The sequence below is a fragment of the Hydra vulgaris genome, chromosome 04, assembly GCF_038396675.1.
Source record: "Hydra vulgaris chromosome 04, alternate assembly HydraT2T_AEP".
NCBI lineage: Eukaryota > Metazoa > Cnidaria > Hydrozoa > Anthoathecata > Hydridae > Hydra > Hydra vulgaris.
In genome coordinates this window covers 16,875,225-16,894,942 of record NC_088923.1, presented here as the reverse complement: position 1 = coordinate 16,894,942, position 19,718 = coordinate 16,875,225, and the positions used below count along the sequence as shown (strand labels likewise).

At 27.1% G+C, this 19,718-nt stretch overlaps 2 protein-coding genes across 4 annotated transcripts; both read right to left on the bottom strand.

Moving 5' to 3' along the window:
* Nucleotides 1-8,164: 8,164 nt before the first annotated feature.
* Nucleotides 8,165-9,615, bottom strand: LOC136079601 (metabotropic glutamate receptor 2-like). The gene has a single exon (XM_065795617.1). The coding sequence runs from the start codon at nucleotides 9,613-9,615 to the stop codon at nucleotides 8,257-8,259; it is 1,359 nt and encodes a 452-aa protein (XP_065651689.1). The 3' UTR covers nucleotides 8,165-8,256.
* On the bottom strand, nucleotides 8,165-12,380 carry LOC100215785 (metabotropic glutamate receptor). Of its 3 annotated transcripts, XM_065795619.1 has the most exons (5): nucleotides 12,080-12,352; nucleotides 11,077-11,150; nucleotides 10,818-10,999; nucleotides 10,418-10,654; nucleotides 8,165-10,317 (listed from the first exon to the last, which is right to left on the bottom strand). In XM_065795619.1, exons 3-5 carry the CDS (start codon nucleotides 10,950-10,952, stop codon nucleotides 9,643-9,645), a joined length of 1,047 nt encoding a protein of 348 aa, XP_065651691.1. In that variant the 5' UTR covers nucleotides 10,953-10,999; nucleotides 11,077-11,150; nucleotides 12,080-12,352; the 3' UTR covers nucleotides 8,165-9,642. The 3 variants fall into 3 exon arrangements, with proteins under 3 accessions (XP_065651691.1, XP_065651690.1, XP_065651692.1); XM_065795618.1 differs by having other exon boundaries at nucleotides 10,818-11,150; nucleotides 12,080-12,380; XM_065795620.1 differs by lacking the exon at nucleotides 11,077-11,150.
* Between the last annotated feature and the right edge of the window lie 7,338 nt (nucleotides 12,381-19,718).

The window sequence follows — 19,718 nt, the reverse complement described above, 5'->3', positions numbered from 1 at the left end:
GGAAACCAACATAAATCATTAAACGTATTGATTAAGAATTACAATTCAAATGTAGCTCTGCAAAAAAAAAATGAAGATATTGTCATCCTGTCAATTGTCACTTTTTATTTATTTACTATAAACAGATATTTAATTAAGTTGATAAGAGTTAAAATTGAAACTAAATTGCCAATCAAAAGAAAAACTTTTTTTTTCATGTGTTTTTCTCAGTTCTTTAAAATTTACGACTTTGCGGTAATTATCTCTTGATTCTCTTAACTGATTTTCATAAAATTTTCAGGAGTTGTTCCTTTAGTTAGTATGGATGTCCCCAACCGCTTTTATTGCATTATGATAACTCGATAAAAAGATATTAAAGTTCAAATATGGTCAAAAATGTCCCTTTTTTTGTTATCGAAGTGTTTTTTTATTTAAAAAAAAAACTGTTTAATGTTTTTCTTTTGTTTTGGTACAGGATTTTTTTCATTATATTAAAAGCAAGTCTGAAAAATTTCAAGTTGATACCTTACCTAGTTTTTGAGATATTTACCGCAACAAAATAACCATATTTTGGGGGTTTCAGGACCAAATTTCCTAAGCCATTTAATAATCAAAAAAAAAAAATTGTCATTAAAATGTAAATTTTAATCAACTTATATAAAAATAATTTTTACAATGTAATTTTTGAAGGATATTTTATTTATTAGTGGTCTACCACCTTAAAACACTGTAAAATTGTTATTTCTATAGTTAAAACTATAATTACAATTATTATAATAATTTATTATATACATGGCGCTCTATACTGAAGGCCTATTCATCGCGCAACCGTAAGCCGTGACTGGGGGCCTATTATTTTTACGGATTATCAACAACTCTCCTATAAAATTATATTTTGGAGTCAAAATATGACTCATAATGAGTTTAATTAGTTTATTCAGAAATATTTATACTAAAATGTAATTAAAAGTTAAAATTTTATATAATTAAAAAAATTAAAACAATGAAAATATTTGCATATATTTGAACAACAACAGATACAAATCATTCTTTTCTAAACAAATTTATAATAACTTTAAAACTTTTTATGCAGGTTCTTTATTAGATCTTGGTGTTTTTTGTGCACAAAAATTGTTTAAAAATATATTAGCAAGTGTGTTGCAATGTTTTTGATTAATTTCAAAATAGTAAAATTCAGAAACTAGCAAAAAGATGTCACTTAAGGACTTACGACAAACTTTATCTTTTATCGAATGGAATAAGACAAAGCAAAAAAAAACCCATTGGCAAACATTGTCTGGTGGAATTTTAAGACCACCACGATCTATAGACTTGAGGTACTCACCAAACTTTTCATAATAAAGTAATGTTTGATTGAACAAAATGTTTTCATTATATTCATTTCTACATACATAACCAGCAATATAAATCAAAGACATTTTGGAAGTATCGGAAATTGATGACTCTAGTTTTTCTAAATTGTCAAATATTTCACTACCTGCTTCACATAAAACATATGTACAAAAAGCACACTCATGACCTGAACTAAAATCAAAAGAATCTATGTCAATATTTAAAGATAACAACAGTGATGTGTGATTTATATGCAATTTTTCTATAACTTGTTGAACATTTATAAAGTAGGCACCTCCGGAACCATGTCTCAATTTCCCAAATTCTTTTTCTAAGTGGTCACTTGTAAACATACCAAGAAGAACATAATCATGACTTGTTGCTAATAAATATTTACATAGCTCGACAATACCATAGCAAGTATGGTGAATTGATTTTGCAGTGTCATTAGATAACTGCTTCACTCTTTTGCCATTTTTACAACACATTTCAAGAGCCATATCACCAAACTGAAGTAGAGTATTAAGACGGCAATCATCAGGACTACAAATAGGTGCTTCTAGTGGATCATTGTGTCTTACATCAGCTTCACGACCTTTCACATTCAAAATTTTTCCGGAATAGTATGATATAATTTAAAAAATGCTTGGTTTACACAATTACAATCAGATAACAACTTTTACATCGCCAGATGATGATTTTATAAGTTTTATGCTGGAGTTTATTTGTTCAAACAGAAAATTTGAACTTAATTTTAAATTGGAATCATCTTGTACAGAAATTTAGGACCACCTTTGAGACATACTTTCATAATTCCCAAAACAGTTTTAGCCAATAATGATCATCTAAAGATTTACCAAACAATGTTCCACCATGGTAAAGCATCATTTTTTTGACATATACTTCATCGTGAATAATTATACAAATTTTTTGTTTTTCTTCAATGTTTTTGAAAACTGAGTCTAAGAAACTAGCATCATCAATTTTGCAAACTTTTGATGTAATGCGTGTCAAAGTACTAACTGATGGCAATTGAAAATCGTTTCTTAGTTTATTGTATAAAGCACGAGATGTTGAAAAATATTCAAAACTACGTATAATTGTATCTGATTCATTTTTTTTTTCCAATAAGTTTTGCAGACATAACTGATATTTGTTGCTGAATAATGTTTTTCTTATGATCTATTTCCATGACATTTAAAAAATGTAGTAGGGGAAAGGCGCCTATGATGGCATAGCGCCTATGATGGCATACCGGTCATATTTCCATTAAAATTGGTTTTGGTAAAAAAATGATTAGACCTACATGACTATACTGACTTTACATTAGTTTTAGTGAAAAAACGTCCCTTGTGCACAAATATTGTTTTTATAATCAACAAAAATCGATTTTGGGATGTGCTGTTGTAGTTTTATTTCCTTCATATATTTAAGATTGTGATTTTACTATTAACTGTGCAGAAATGAAATTTTCATGCATTTTGTATTCAAGTTTTGTGCATTTAGTGGAATAGTTACTTTAATTTTATCTTTTGAACAAAGCAGACACAGCTTGTTTTAATGAAAATGACGACTTTTACCCATGATGGCATACTGACGAGTTGGGGGTGTTGAAATATTGACGAGTTGGGAAAACCTTTTTTTTTTATAAGAAAAACTTATTTTTAAGTAAAGTTAAAAGACAGCGATGCTCCAACATTTTTTTTTTGGTCAAAAAAATACGTAAAACGCAATACATCCTATGCGCATGCGCAAAATTTTACAATGCTGGTGTGTAGCATGAACTGGTAAATTAGGATGGTTTCGAGTAATTTCTGACTTTTCTGAGGAAAGACTCTAAGGTTAAATGAAATCATTAAGTTATCCTCGATCCTAACTAGCCCCATCCTCCCCTATGCCATCATAGGAGCAGTGGTTGCCTATGATGGCATACTTGTGCTTTTTTTTACAATAAGGATAACTTATAAAAAAAATAAAACTGATGAAAACTCCCAAGGTAATTATTGTTCTAGATGTAACAAGGAATGTATCCATATCAAAACTTTTATTATTGGTCTTCAGGATACTGAATAATGAAGCTTCAAAGTTAAGTATGCCATCATAGGCGCCTTTCCCCTATTTCCTCAAAATTTGACCAAGAATCAACAATATTTTTACGATTTTTACAAACTTTTTATAAAACATTTTATTCCACAATGAAATGTTTCAAAATCTAAATTCTCAAAAATTTTAACAAGAAATAAAGGAATACCATCATAAAACGTAATAGATTGAACATTAATTGTTTTTTCAATCGTATATGCAGCCATATACACAACACTTTTTTGGCATCTATAAAGTATAATTATTTAAAAGAATTTAAAAATATTCAAACCATAACATAAGATTTTTAAACACTTTTGTCAAATATAATAGATCACAACCCATATCAGACATAATAAATGTATATATATATATATATATATATATATATATATATATATATATATATATATATATATATATATATATATATATATATATATATATATATATATATATATATATATATATATATATATATATATATATATATATATATATATATATATATATATATATATATATATATATTATATATAACTCCTAACACTCTAAGGAGTTTACAAGTAAGTAAAAACACAGTGTTTTAAAATCATTTACAAAAATTTATAAAATATTAGTAATACAAAGTTATTGGAAATATAAAAGAATAAACAAGATTAAGTTAAAAAAGTTAAAAATTCTCTAGCAAGTTTTTCAATGTGAGCTTTTCACCTTCGCAATTTTTAGAATATTAAAATAGGCCCCCAGTCACGGCTTACGGTTGCGCGATGAGCACCTTGGTAATATAAGCATACTTAAAGATTTCTGAGATGTAAGAAGTGAAGTTAAAGTTGCTTTGTATTTTTCGAATCGACTTGATGTGGTGATAACAGGAACCAATACAATTAGCGTAAATTTATATGCAGTAATTAGCGGCTATCATCTAATTAAAACGCTGTTAAATTTTTTGCGTTATTAAAATAATATCATCCCGCATAAATAAATGCGTGGCGCGAAATTTTGGTGCTAAAGTAATGAAATTAATTTTTTATAAAGAAAAATGTCAGCTAAAAATCCAATCCATTTTTGTTTAAAAAAAATGCATTGAAACATTAACTTTTGACTTAATTTAAAGATGCCATTTTTGTGTAATACGAGCATGCTCAAATTATCCACAGTTTTTTATTGAAATTACCTAGAATAAAGTCCTAAAATAGCAGTGGTTTTAATTGATTTTTAAATAAAAACAAAACATAGTAAAAAATTTTAATATTTTAACAATACTAAATATTTTTCTGTAATTTAAATTCAAAAAATTTGAATTTTTATCGTTCAAAGGTTTAAGTTAATAAAATTGAAAAAAATAATAAACTAATTCTTTTTTTTTTTTCTTTTTTTTTTTGTTGCGATAAACATAGTAGCATGGTTTTAACAAAAACTGGCTTAAAATTTGATCTTTTAATAATAAGTTTTGTTAATAACGAACTATTATTTTCCAATAATTAGTTAATAATTTTTTTTATTTTATTTTATTTTTTTATGAAATAATTGTAATTTTTTTATGAGTGTGTAAAGTTAACTCATAAAAAAATTACAATTATTTCATAAATAAATAAAATTAAATTAAAAAAGTGTCATGAAGATTTACAATTGTTTTGATAATTGTTGCTATTTCACGCGCCTTAGCTTTTTCATTATGCTAATTGTTATTACGTTTCATTTAATGTGTTGATTTAAATTAGTTTTAGTGTTAACTAAAACTAGCTTGTAAAAATCAACTTGAAATAAAGTTTAGACACTACACACGCATAAAAAATTAAAATTATTTCATAAAAAAATAAAATAAAATAAAAGAAATGTCATGAAGATTTATAATTGTTTTGATAATTGTTGCTGGTTCACGCGCCTTAGCTTTTTCATTATGCTAATTGTTATTACGTTTCATTGCAAGTACTAATATAATTTTTTACATTATTATGTCCTGAAGAAACAACAATAATTTCAATTTTGTTTTTGATGAAATATTTTGATTCTTTTTAAAAGATAACAACCTCTTTAAGAGGTTGTTATCTTTTAAATGTATAACAGACTGCTTCATTTTGAGGTCATGGATCTAAAGAAAATTGAACTTAAACCTCTTTATTTTCAGCAGAAGCATATCTCATGTATTTTAGCACGTCTCATATATTTTAAAGACCGTTATACTCATGCCAAGCCTCTATTGTTTGAAATGAAAGTTTTTAATATATATGAGCTTAACATTTTTAATATTCTTTGTTTTATGTTTAAATGTAAAACCAATTCATCCCCTATTTCTTTCCATAATTTGTATTCATCGAAAGATAAAAATAAATACATTTTGCGGAATGATAATTTTATTAAGCACCCCATTTTTCAAACAAATCTTTTTAAATTGTGTATTGATTATCGCGGACCATTCTTATGGAATAAAATAGTTTAAAAAAATTTTACTAAGTATTTTATTCATCAAAGTAACTACTTTTCTTTTAAACGAAAGTTTAAAGAACTCATTTTTACAATCGAAAATGTAACAATGTACTTTTGATATTTTATTTTTAGTGATCTTCCTTTTTACCCCCTATTTAACTATTGATTTATAAAAATTATATATGCATCATTAACAACTGTAATATATAATAATGTATCTTGTATTTGTAACGGAATATTTTAAGTTTCTTACTTCGTTAACTTATTTTTTATCTTGTAAATATCTTATAAATTTTAACACGATCTTTTCTTAGCGGTACTCGACGAGACCGTATGGTCTTCTACGAGTTCTTGCGTTCATTTATTATTAAATAACGATTATTATATATATATATACATATATATATATATATATATATATATATATATATATATATATATATATATATATATATATATATATATATATATATAATATTATTTTATTTTATTTATTTTCGTCATTAAAAAAAATAAGCTTTTACAATGTTTTTACAACATAAAAATATAACATTAAAGTTTCGACCGGAGCCGGCAGAAGACATGGTCTTATCATCCAGCCCCGTTAACATAACTAAAAAATTCGATAAAAATGAAAAAGTAAAGTATAAACTAAAGATAAAACAGATTTAACAATAAATTTAATATTTGCATAAAAAAAAAGAAGAAAAAAAAAAAAAAATTTGAATTATTTTTTTAAAATTATTATTATTTTTAATTCTCTATTTTATTCTACTTTTATAGATATTTAGATACTTTTATATATATATATATATTATATATATATATATATATATATATATATATATATATATATATATATATATATATATATATATATATATATATATATATATATATATATATAATATATATATATATGTTTTTATTATTATATATTTGTATTTTAAATATTGTAACGAAATGCTTATTTTTAATGGAATAAAGAGAACAAAAAAACAAAAAAACAAAAAAAGTACCATAGAGTTTCATTATCTGCGCAAACTTCTGTTTTATAAGTAGAATTTGTTTTGGTTTGAATTTTGGTTACTTTAAGGACAAAAGCCTCAATAGTCTTATTTTAGGCTTTTATTTTTTTTAATCCTTTTTAAGCCATTTTCAGCACAATTGAGTTAAATTTATATGCCAAAATTATTTAATTTTTGTTCTTTCCAGAATTAATTCTCAGTTAGAAAAAACAAATAAAAATGCATGTAATTAATTAAAAGATTTAATGTAAATCTGTCAACAAAATTTTAAATATTTAATTTTTCTGATTTATGTCCACCGAGTTAACTCGCAAAAAACTTTTAAGCAAGATGATTTTAAAATTTCATTCAAAAAGGCGAAAAATAATTAAGTTTGAAATGAAATTTACAAAAGCCCACATGTCAGACAGTTAGTTCAACTCAAATGGTTCCAAGAAAGAAGATGGTGACTTTTTATATCCTGATCAGTGACGGATCGAGGGGGATGCATCTCCCCCTTCCCCCCAGAATCTAAAAGTCCTAAAATATTTTAAAATTTGACCCTTTTTTTTTTTTAGGTAACGCAAATATGGAACAAAATACAAAAATATTTCAATATTATTCCCTCACTACCACCACTTAAAATTCCTAGATCCGTCACTGACCCTGATTATGAGTTGAATAAGAAACTTTAAAAGCTTGATACTGTTCTATTTCCAAATGATATTTTCAAGAAAACTGCTAATACAGCTGTTGGGGAAGGAATAAGTCATAAGCAGCATATTTTCATAGTCAAAAGTGAAGTTGCTAAATATCTGAAAATTCAGCTTCATTGCAAAAGAAAGGAATTTTTTTTTTATCAGTAAATGTTTGTATAGGATTTTTTTTTTTTTATCAGAAAATTTTTAATAGGTCATGACACACATGGTCAAATACTTTTTTTAAATTTTCAGTATCTTTACTGCTTCTAAATTATCAGTGTCTTCAGATACTGCTTCTAAACTTTGTTAATAAGCAAGATGTAATTTAATTTGTTTTTTTATTATTTTGCAAGTAATAAGAATAATATTCGCATACTAACAGAAAGAAATGGTGTTCATTTATACAAATAGATATTGTTGTTTTTTTATAAAAACTAAGTAAAAGCCTTAAAATAGTGACCGAAAATACACTAGCTAACCCTATTTGCTTTTTTATACTATTTTATATAGTGCTCATCATGAGACGGTGTCATCATGATGAGCAATGGTAAAACCGCATGATAATCAATGGTAAAACCGCAATAGCAAAGGTGATGACAAAAAAAAATTAAGTATAAATATAAAATAAATTGTGAAAAATAAATAAAAATTAAACATAGAATGTTTATATAGAATGAAGTAAACAGATAAAATCATGTCTAACATTATGTGTCAACTGTTCCGACTGTATCTGTCATTTGAGAAAGTAATGTCGATGATTTCAATGCAACGTTTTTTTCTGGTCTAAATAGTATTATATAAACTTTTCTTGCAAAAATACCTACTATTAAAGTTGTTGCTAAGCAGATTGTGTCTAACATAATTGCTATTGTCTTGAATTCTGCTGATGCCCCAAAAAACACAGGCAAAAATACTATGCGTACGAGAATCGTTGTGTACATGACAAAACCTATATCACGAGCTTCATTTAGAAATGATGGTACTTTGCGAGTTCGGAATGCATATATAGTAGTGAGACATATGATTAATATGTTATAAGAAATGCTAACAAAAAATTCCTCTTTTTCTTTGTGACATTCATTCTCTTGGACAAAATGTGTATTGATCTTGGTTACTTGGCCATCATTTATTTTTCTTGATCGAAGAAGTTCAAAAATTGAAATGCAAATTTGAGAAAAAACTAACAAAGATAATATAATTACTTGCCATTGTGGAGTTAAAAACGAAACATCTTGACGGCCAGAGAAAATTCTTGCTATACGATTTGTTTTAATTAATAATGAGGAATAACATACACAAAAAAATATATCAAGACCAATTCGTGTGTTGCAAACTAAATTTCTTTCGAATGATATCATTATAAATGATATAATATATATTGAAAAAATAGAAGCTAGAAGCAAATAACTCATTTCTCTGCCAGAAGCTCGGACTAAAGGCGTTGAGTTGTTCTTTAAAAACGTAACTATAGTAACAATGTTAAGTGAAAATCCAATTAAACTCAACAATATTATAACAATGATCCACGCTACGCTGATTTTTCTTTGACTACAACCATTACGTGTAGAGTTTGGTATAAAACCCACTGGACATTGTCTACATCTATCTTTACATCTGTTAAACGCATTTTGCGTCTCCAAATACTCGTTATTATTGCATGTATGGCATTTCCAGCAACAATCATCTTGTGAACATTTACGTTTTTGTCCAACACTTTTATTGCAGGATTCTTGACACGAACTGTTTTTATAAAAAATACTTATGTTTTGTTTAAAGACTGTTAGTCTGTTGGAAGATGTATTTCCCGATTCATTTATATATCTCCATTCTCCGATTCTTTCAAACACCTCGTCTGAATTGTAGGTTATATCATAGTGGCCATTTACTGGAAATGTTTTAATACCACTGGTACCGTTGAATCGTACATTTTTTAAAATTGAAAAAAATAGCGGTCTGTTAACTTCTGAATTATTTATATGCATCTTGTATTCGCTAATGTTTCCGTTATAAACATTTAAAATATAATCGTGTATCGCTTGTGCGTAAGCATAAACTGCATCCATAATGTACGGGATTTTGTCATCTCTCTGTTAAGCTACATTTAGGAAGGAGCTTAAGTTATACTTAAACGACTCGTTATCAGTCTCTTTGCATAAAAAACCTGCTTGCTCCCAAACTTGTTTATACCAAGGATTTGTTTCCCAAGTGGATTTATCACGCAGTAACAAGTTATGCGATTGATTGGAAATGTCATGTAATAGACTATAATTTAAATTATTATAAAAATCTTCAACATTCGAAAAATTGTAGTAAGGCGAAAAAATAATTGCATTTTTCGTTTTTATAGGGTATGACGCATCACTAACTATTAACTGATAATGCGTAGTTAGATTTGCTTTTTCTAACGCTTGTAAAATTTTTTTCGTATCCTGAAAATCGCAGTAGCAAATAATTCCAGTTATATTTCTATGTGTTTGATTAAACTCTTGAATTATTTTTTCGATATCGTCCTCAGAAGCAGCTGTTAGTATTTCTTTTTGACTAGCAACGCAAAATGAACTGTTTTTGCTCATTTTCAAAAACTCTGCAAAACCATATTTTCCATATGTTCCCATTGAGTAAAGACCAAACACTGATGTCCAATTCAATTTTTCTATAAAATCAACCATAGCATAGGCTTGAAGCGAATCTTGAGGAACTGTTCTAAGTAAGAAGCTGTATTTATTCGGATCAGAGAGTTCAGTACTTGTTGCGCCGTACGTTATCTTTAAAACAAATTTTAAAAATGAAGGATTTTTTTTTTCATTAATGAAATTAGGTTTAACGTATATACTTTAGTACTTGTTATACCTAGATCATACTTACCAGGGGAATTTTAAACAATCTTAAAAGAGTTGCTGAGGCCATCGTTGTAAGACTAACAGCGTCTCCGACAACCCCAAAAAATTTTTTCCCCTTGTTTTCTTTAAATCCACATGATTCTGATCCTCGGGTAGTTATAAACTGAAGAGACTCATCCAATGCTCTTGTTTCTATGCCACACGAATCGCGAACCTCGATACCTAATTTTAAACCAGGCAATAATTTTGAGTTTTTGTTTACCTAAAACAAAAAAATGTTTATTAACAGTCTGTTTTTAAAGACACAAAAATATTTAAAAAAAACATTTCTTATTTGGGACAAGCAAAAAAATTCAAAAAGGTTTTTTTTGTAGTTACATCAACAACAAAAAATCTGTAAACTTTAGAACGGCAATCTAAAAAACCTTTTTAACGGCATATCTCATTGCTTCAAGCCGAATAATACCAAGGGTACTTATGTCGCTTTCGCACATTAGTTTATTTATACCGCCACTATCACGAATCGAAACAAGTCCGCCAATCATTACGTCTCCGTCCATTAAAAATGCTTCGTTTTCTGATGCAGTTGTAAAAGAGATTCGAATAACTAACAAAACAATTGGAATCATTTTAAGCCTAAATTTTCAACTTTTTAGTTCAATTGAAATTTGAATAGTTCAATACCATGGCTGTAATATGATTGATTTTAATATTTGATCCAGTTTAAATATAATTGGTTAAGTTTTAAAACAACAAACCTAAAATGAAATATAGATCAAAAACTGATTTTGCACTTTACGAGTTAAGCCATTCAAAAACGTTAAATAAATTTTTGTATTATAATAACTTATTTATACATTATGTATGTATGTATGTATGTATGTATGTATGTATGTATGTATGTATGTATGTATGTATGTATGTATGTATGTATGTATGTATGTATGTATGTATGTATGTATATGTATATATATATATATACATGTATATATATATATATATATACATATATATATATATATATATATATATATATATATATATATATATATATATATATATATATATATATATATATATATATATATATACATATATATATATATATATATACAATTTTTTTTAACTGTAATTTGTTATTTTATCTTATTAATTAATTAATTCATAAAAGTATAATTAATAATTAATAATAGAATATATATATATATCAATGTAACACATAATAATAGAATACATACATAACAGAAAAAATAATTTTCGAGCGAGAGTAGTTTGTTATGAAATTATTTTGCAATTTACAAATAACCATTAAACAACATACAAAATAAATGAATACACAAACATAATGCTATTATTTTTGTTCAAACAAAACAATACTCATTTATGGCATAGATAAAAAGTTAATGGTTGGAGCATTAAAAGGACATTCAAATCACCGAACCTTATAGTAACTAGCATATAGATTTTAAAACAAAAAAGTACAAATAAAACACTTTGAAATGACTAAAAAGTTTTTAAAAACTAAATAAAAAGATTACATTTATAAATAAATAAAACAACTAACTACTTTTAAAACTTCATAAACTTTTTTTTTTTTATTGATTGTTATGAGTATATTTGTTTCGTTTTTATTAATTATTATTATTATTTATTACATCTTAAACATTTTAATGAATTATTTGCTTACTTTTCTCTATTCTATGTAATCTTATTACTTTTATGTTTTTGTAAAACAAGCGGTAGTGCTAAGCAACAATTCTTTTTTCTTCATAGTTTATGTAAGTTAGCGTTTCTTTCAACTTTAACGTTCACTTTAAAATGTTCTTTTCCACCTCTGCCAGTCTTTCTATTTTATAATTTCTCTACTTTCATTTTTGATTTTGCGGTTCTATGTTTATCTTTTAACGACTGACAAATTGTGGAATTTATGTCTTTATTTTTGTTTTCTAAGACACAACATTTTTATGCGCTATATCTGGGTTAATCTTAATATTATTTATTTTAATCAAGTATTAACTAATTTTGTGAAAGTGTTTTTTAATCGTCCTGTATCGAGACTTGCTGTAAACAATTTCATGTTTGGTAGATAACATTTTGCTTTCTTGTTTGTTTGCCCTTAGTTTTTTCTAATATATAATAAGTTAGTAGTTTTTGCAACTTGCTTTTTTAAAAATGCACAAGTAAATAAAATAATTGATTCTTAGGTTGTAACGACGCAATACCAATTACGTCATTTTATAACGATTTATGATGATGTTTCGGCTCCTGTAGAGAATATATTCAACAGCTTCGATTCGATCAATCTGGAAGACTATTCCAAGTAGAGAGAAATAGGTTAATTAAATATTAAAGTCTGTTGTATTATGTCAAATAATCAAGTTTCCAGTAAGTAAATGTTTGTTTATTAAAAAACTAAACGTTATTTAAATTGTTATTTAAAACTCATAAGCATGCGGTTAAATTGGGTTTCCTTTAATTTGTTCTGCTTCATTAAATCAATGAAAAGCGGGAAAGACGATATTTTACAAAAATTCTTTTAATACGTCACAAGCTCTCCTTCATCCAACTTTATTTAGCTTTTTTAAATTTTTACTAATCTCCACCATTTTGAATAGCGTTTGATCTATCGGTGTTATATATCATATCAATAATTATGGAATATATTTATTTTTCTTTATTTAACAAACAAACTACTTTTAATATAGAGTTTAGAATTTATATACTTTTAACAAAACAAATTGTGTCAATGTAATTGGAAAAATGCACAAATTTAGGATCAGTTACATCGTACTCGATCAAGCTTTTTATAACCGTTAAAATTCATGTTTGACGCATAAACATGTGGCGCAGAAACAGTTATGAAAAAATACACCAAGCCACATTTAAAAAGCAATTGCTGAGATAATTGCATTTGAAAATATACAGAATTAAAAAACTATATATCGTCACTCAGTTTTGTATTAAAATAATGTCTTACGTCAGCAAAGAACATACTATATGCAAACGACGCTGTCATATACTACAGTCATAAACATCTCAACAATATTCAATTTGTAAAGTGTTTGAATGATGAACTTTATAAAAATGTCGCTAATTACTTCAAAACCATTCAACATAAGAAATGTACCAGACTAAGCTTATACAAGCCTTGTCTGGTACATTAATACTTAAAAAGAATCCCAAAACTTGAATTGACAAAAAAATCTTTTTTTTTTGCAGGAGACAAACTTTTCAACAAGTTACCATTCAACATTCAAAATAATCCTGATAATAATAATTAAAAGTAAATTAAATAATCGCTTTTTTTTAAAGCATTGATGTGCATTTTACTTAATTTTTATACTTTTTCTTATTCATAGATAAAAAATTTATGTTTTAACAGGACTCATGTTGATAACTGACTTTATAACTGAAAGTGTTTGTTCTCTATAAATATCATTTTAATAAATAAATAAAAAGAATTGCTGGCAGTGTGCCGTATTTTTAATTAATGTTGTCAATAGAGCGACATTTAAGCGTTTTACAAGTGGGAATATTTTCTTATTGACTATTTAGTTTGGGAAAACTATATTGAGATTTAAAACATAGCAACCGCTTAAAGACTTTTAAAGACTGTCGACGTTGGAATTTAATTTTATATCGTCTTTATAACAGATTAAGCAACCGTTAAGTAATCAAGATATGTTTGTAAAAACATTTGCACTTAAAAAATAGTTATTATTTATTAATCTATGAAGATTATGGATCTATAAATACTTGTAATTGTAATAACCTACAATTTTATTATTGGTTTTTAAAATGAGTCAAAACTGTTGCTGAATTCCGTTCTATTTTTTTAATATAGTTAGCCTTGTAGTGCAGCAGATTAGCATAACATTTGTGCAAAAGTGGATAAAAGCATGAAACTTTTTTTACACTTAGAAAATAAGTATACAATGCATTTAGGATATGGTGGCACGTTGATTTAGTTGGGTCTCGTTCGTAAAAATCAAAATTGGGTTTTGTGTTTATAACAAAACGCAGACCAGATATATTTGAGCACGAGGACATTTTATAAAATATTTATATAATTTTCTATATGTATTCATATATCGAATAAATTTTTCTGTTTATAAATAATCTTGTTTTTATTTAAATTAATATGTTATCAGTTAAATATTTAAGAACTTCTAAAACAATTCTGGTTTTGTAAAATCGCAAAACTCATTTTGCTTAGTTAAACAAAGACGTATAAATACGTATTTATACTAGCCTGTGGAGAAGCTTCAAAATTTATATTGGAATCGGTTTTTGATTAATCAATTCGAGATTCAATTTGAATTTAAAAAAATGATTCAAGTTTTTTGAACTCTTACTTGTTTTGATTTTGATATTTGACGCTTTGGGGCTATCAAATTAATTTTGTTTATTAGTAAATACCTTTTAAACAAACGTTAACCAAGGCAAGAAGCAGTTTAAAAATATGTTTATTTAAATATTTTTTTCTGAAAAATATAATATAAAAAAAGCTTAAACTTCAGATTTCGAGTGAAGATTTGCTTCGCTTTGTGTACTAAAAATGCCGATTTGCAGGGCCTTAACATGTACGTCCTTGGTTTATAAGTATAAAGTTAATATATAATTTAAAATTTTCAAATTTTATGGTTTACCTAGCTTCATTTATAAAATGAATCGTGATATATATATATATATATATACATATATATATATATATATATATATATATATATATATATATATATATATATATATATATATATATATATATATATATATATATATATATATATATATATACAACATTATAATAATGGGTAATATATGATTGATGATGTCGTTAGGCTTAAAGCTCCATAATAAAAGTTTTTCTTTTTTTTTTCCGTTTTTAACTAAAAGTGCTCTGTTTTGAAATTGAGCACTTTTCAACGAACAAGTGTTTTGTTTTATTTTAATACAACACTACATCAAACGATATATATATATATATATATATATATATATATATATATATATATATATATATATATATATATATATATGTATATATATATATCAGTGGCATAGTTACACATTTGGCGCTTGGAGCAAGTAAAATTGGTGCGCCCCCTCTACTCTCAAAGTTAATTGAGAAAAATTCAAATTATCAATTGTGTTTTAATCACAAAGATTATAACGGGTGGTTACTAAAAATCCGGACAAACTTTCATAGGCAATCACTCCCATAGTTTTTATGGTAGAGATTAAATAAAATATCATTAAAAAGAGTTTTTAGTTATTTATTTATTTTAATTAAGTTTGTCTTTAACCAGTCTGTTTCTTCGGATTCGGCCAACTCTAACACGAGTTGACCCAAAAAGTGAAAATACAAGGTTAAGGTCAATTTTTTTCAGGCAAAGCTTTATTCTGGTTTGTAGTTGCTTCACATCTTTTGCTTGCCAGTTACTCTCATACACTTTGCCTTTCAAAATAGCACAAAAGTCTTCTATTGGACGACACTCCGGTACGGCTGGCGGATTTTCAACTTTTTTGATAAAGTTGATGTTATGAGTCTCATAGCAGTTGGTCACGGTTTTGGCGTAATGCAATGACGCCAGGTCCGGCCAAAATATATAATTACCATTGGCATAATGAGCGTTGATGAACGGCACTAACCTTCTCTTTATACAATTAATTTCATAGATGGCTTTATTGACTGCAAGGCCGCTGTTGACAAAAAATGGCTTTGAAATACCTTTGTCAGAAGCGACCAGCCAGACAAGCACCTTGGGCTCGAACTTGCGCTTTTTGCGATATTTAACACTTGGTGGAGTCTTGTCTCTGTTGCTAGAGTAGTAGGTGCTGTTTCCATTAATTGTTGAGTGTGACAGCGTAAAGTAAGACTCGTCGTCAAGGATGACCAATTTTCCTTTAAAATCACGATAAAGACGATCAATGTCGGTTTTGATTCGCTCATTCTGGTTCTCTTGTCGATGAGGTATACCCTGTTTTGTATAACTTTTGATGTCAGTGTACTTGACAAGAGTTTTAATGATATGTGAATGACTGCATCCTTATTTTTGACCAGCTTGCCTCATCGAAACTCGGTCACTGTGATCAAATATGGTTTTCAGGCGCTTGATACCCTTAGGAGTCATGATTTTGGCTACACGACCACTTCCTTGCACTCTTTTGATCCCAGAATCATTCTCAACACGTTTGATTATATCATGGATAGTGCTTCTTGGAATTTTTTCAGCGTTGAAGTGAGCTACTGTGAACTTTTTATCTTGCAACTTATTGTTCAAATAGTACTCGTAAATCCATTTTCTTACCTCTTCTTGCTTGGCCATCATTATTTTCTTAATTATTATTAATTATCTAAAAACAAGTAAATTAACTTATAGAGAATTAAATAAGCTTTAAAATGTATATAAGCATGAAAAAAAAAAGATTTAGCTTGTGGCATTTAAAATTCAGTTAAAGTTAGTCCGGATTTTTAGCAACCATCCGTTATACATTATGGAATAGAAACAAAGTTGCACATCTTTCTAATTTATGCTTATTCAATTTAAGTAATTACATAAATTGGATGGGGTTGCTGACAGACTTTCCGAAGGTATTAAAAAAAGTGAAAAAATTCCCTAATATTCTGTGCGCGTGGAGCATTTGCTCCAACTGCTCCAAAAGAGCTACGCCACGGATATACATACATACCGGCATTTTCTGATCACTTTTGATCCTCTTTTAAAGCTAATTATTTTTTAAAAAAATTTATCCTTTTTTGTCAGAAGTTGTTGATTTCTGTGACGTTGAGGGAGTGTCTAATATAAACCCATTTTGCTGAGTTTAGCTTAGACTACATGTATTTTGTATTTAAAATCATACGTTTTTTATTTTAACTTTATTGCTGCGTATTTTGCGCTTAAAATCTCAATAAGTTTGCAATATTTATGCATTTTATTGTTACATTGAGAACTCTTTATATATTTTATGTATTATAAAAATACTTAAGATTTTCTCTGATAAATTAAAAATTTGGTACCTTGCTTGTTATTTTAATTTTTTCTAGGCTTCGGTTAGCTTCATCATCAATTTTCTCTAGCCTGCCTCCACATAAGACCCGCACCTTAAAAAATATTAGGGAAGGGGGTGTTTTTTTTTTAAAAATAAGACATTTTATATGGCTTTTATGATCAAAGTATATGCGTTGCAACACAATGCGCACTTACAAGTAAAAACCTTTATATTATTAAAGTTTAATACCGAGGTTGAGTAAAAGCACTCACGGGCATTTTTTGTATTTTTGCACCCATGTCGTTTCCGGATTAGTAAACAATCAGAGCCTTCTAGAGGACCTTCTATTTAGACACCTTTTTTTCAATATGTACTCTATTTATTTTACAAAAATGTAAGTATATACTAATAAAAGTAGATATAAATATTTTGAATAGAACTTTTGAAAAAATGTCAATCTTAGGATGGGGGGAGACGCTTTTTTGGGGGGAAGAGGGCCGTGTCCTAAGACTTTTCCTACTCATTAGCGCATCTGCGATTAATGTATACTTGCTATGTTCTACTCTCTCTAAGATTTTGGTAAATTTTAGTTAAACGGTTTAATATTTACTAATGGTTTTATAAATCCAAGATGGCGGAAACTGCCATCTTGGATTCAAGCCAGTTCTGGTCATGCTACACTTTGCCACCATATCTTAAAATAAACAGCATAACTTTCTGAGTTATTGGCAAAAATTTCATGCTTTTATCCACTTGTGCACAATTCCAGTCATTTTTAATGCTAATCTGCTGCACTATTAAGTAAAAGTTACTTTTGCATTAAAACAAAGAAATTTTTTTTTCTTCACTTCCAAACGATCAAACTTTAAATAAACTGTTTCTTTTTTGTGAAAGCGAGATAAATATTCAATATTTAAACGCTTCGAGAGGTCAAGAAAACAATAAAATATTATTGCTTCTTTTTTATTTAATGAATACTTCTTGTTGTTTTTTTTTGAGTTTATTTTACTCTTTACTATAAGTACAATTTACATAACTCTGTGTTATCACCAAGCCACATTTTTACATAAGTCTATGTTATTACCAAGCCATATTTTTACATAACACTGTGTTATCACCAAGCAACATTTTTACAAACTCGTGATTTATATCGTGTGTATAAATGAGCATAAAAATAGCAGTACCTAGACTTTTTTGAATTCTATCAAGCAACTTTTTTGAATTCTATTAAATTAAATTCTATTCTATTTTTTAAGCAACTTTTTTTTTACTAAGAAAAAAATTTTGTATTTTCTTTTACACATCAATCTAATAGAACAAAAAAATAGTTTAATGTTAAACACAAATATACATAGACATAAGTGTTATTGACTTTGTATGATCACAGAAAATATTCTTGAATTATCATTTTTTTCCTTACTACGGACATTGTTCTCATCTTTTGTGGTATGCCCAAGTTTTCCACCTGTTTTTCCATTGTGAAAGCCTTTTTTTACTGGCTTTTTTATTTTTATTGGTTGTGTTCTTATAATAAGTCTGAAGTAAATGTAATGTGTATTTATTTACAATGAAATCTTTTTTGCCTTACAACTTTGTCTTGATTTATAAGTTTTTATCAATGGAGAACCCATGAAAAATACATGCTAAGAATTTTTGGCATCACTTCTGGAACAATTGCAGAAGTGTCAAAAAGCTCCAGAATCATTTACCAATAAGTCTACCACTTTTACCACCAACAATACTTATCTCTATTTTTACAAATATTTCAAAATATATTCTAAAAGAATAGGCTGAATTTCATTTTTAGACAGATGACTCAGAGTTGGTTTAAAATACTCCTTGACAATTAGTTCCTAGTTTCTTTTGCTTTGACTAAAATAACAAACCTGCCAAAATTAATGGGATTGGATTAGTCTAGATTATTTGATTTTTTGAATCTTTAAATTCAAGGAGATACCAAAAGGAACAAATATAACTTGTTCCCTTTATGTCTATAGATTGAGGATCAGAAAACTAATGGCGATAATTGTTATTTCCAGAACCGTAAAGTCCAAAATTACCGTCTAAATGTACATTCTGTATATGTAAAGGGTAATCTTGTCTTTGATAACACGGTTTATGGGGGATGAATTTTGAATATCAAATGAATTTTGCTGCTCATTTCCTCAGGTAGAAAAGTACGTTTAAAGGCATCTGCATCATTCTTTTTTAGCAACTTTTGTTTAGGGAGAAGCTTAAATATCAGCTCTTGGGAATATATATATATATATATATATATATATATATATATATATGTATATATATATATATATATATATATATATATATATATA

Coding starts and splice junctions, on each gene's coding strand:
- LOC100215785 (XM_065795618.1), bottom strand. CDS start 11,021: ATGATTCCAATTGTTTTGTTAGTTATTCGAATCTCTTTTACAACTGCA. Junction 10,655..10,817: donor TGAGATATGCCGTTAAAAAG/GTTTTTTAGATT, acceptor TTTTTGTTTTAG/GTAAACAAAAACTCAAAATT. Junction 10,318..10,417: donor GATTGTTTAAAATTCCCCTG/GTAAGTATGATC, acceptor TTTGTTTTAAAG/ATAACGTACGGCGCAACAAG.
- LOC136079601 (XM_065795617.1), bottom strand. CDS start 9,615: ATGGATGCAGTTTATGCTTACGCACAAGCGATACACGATTATATTTTA.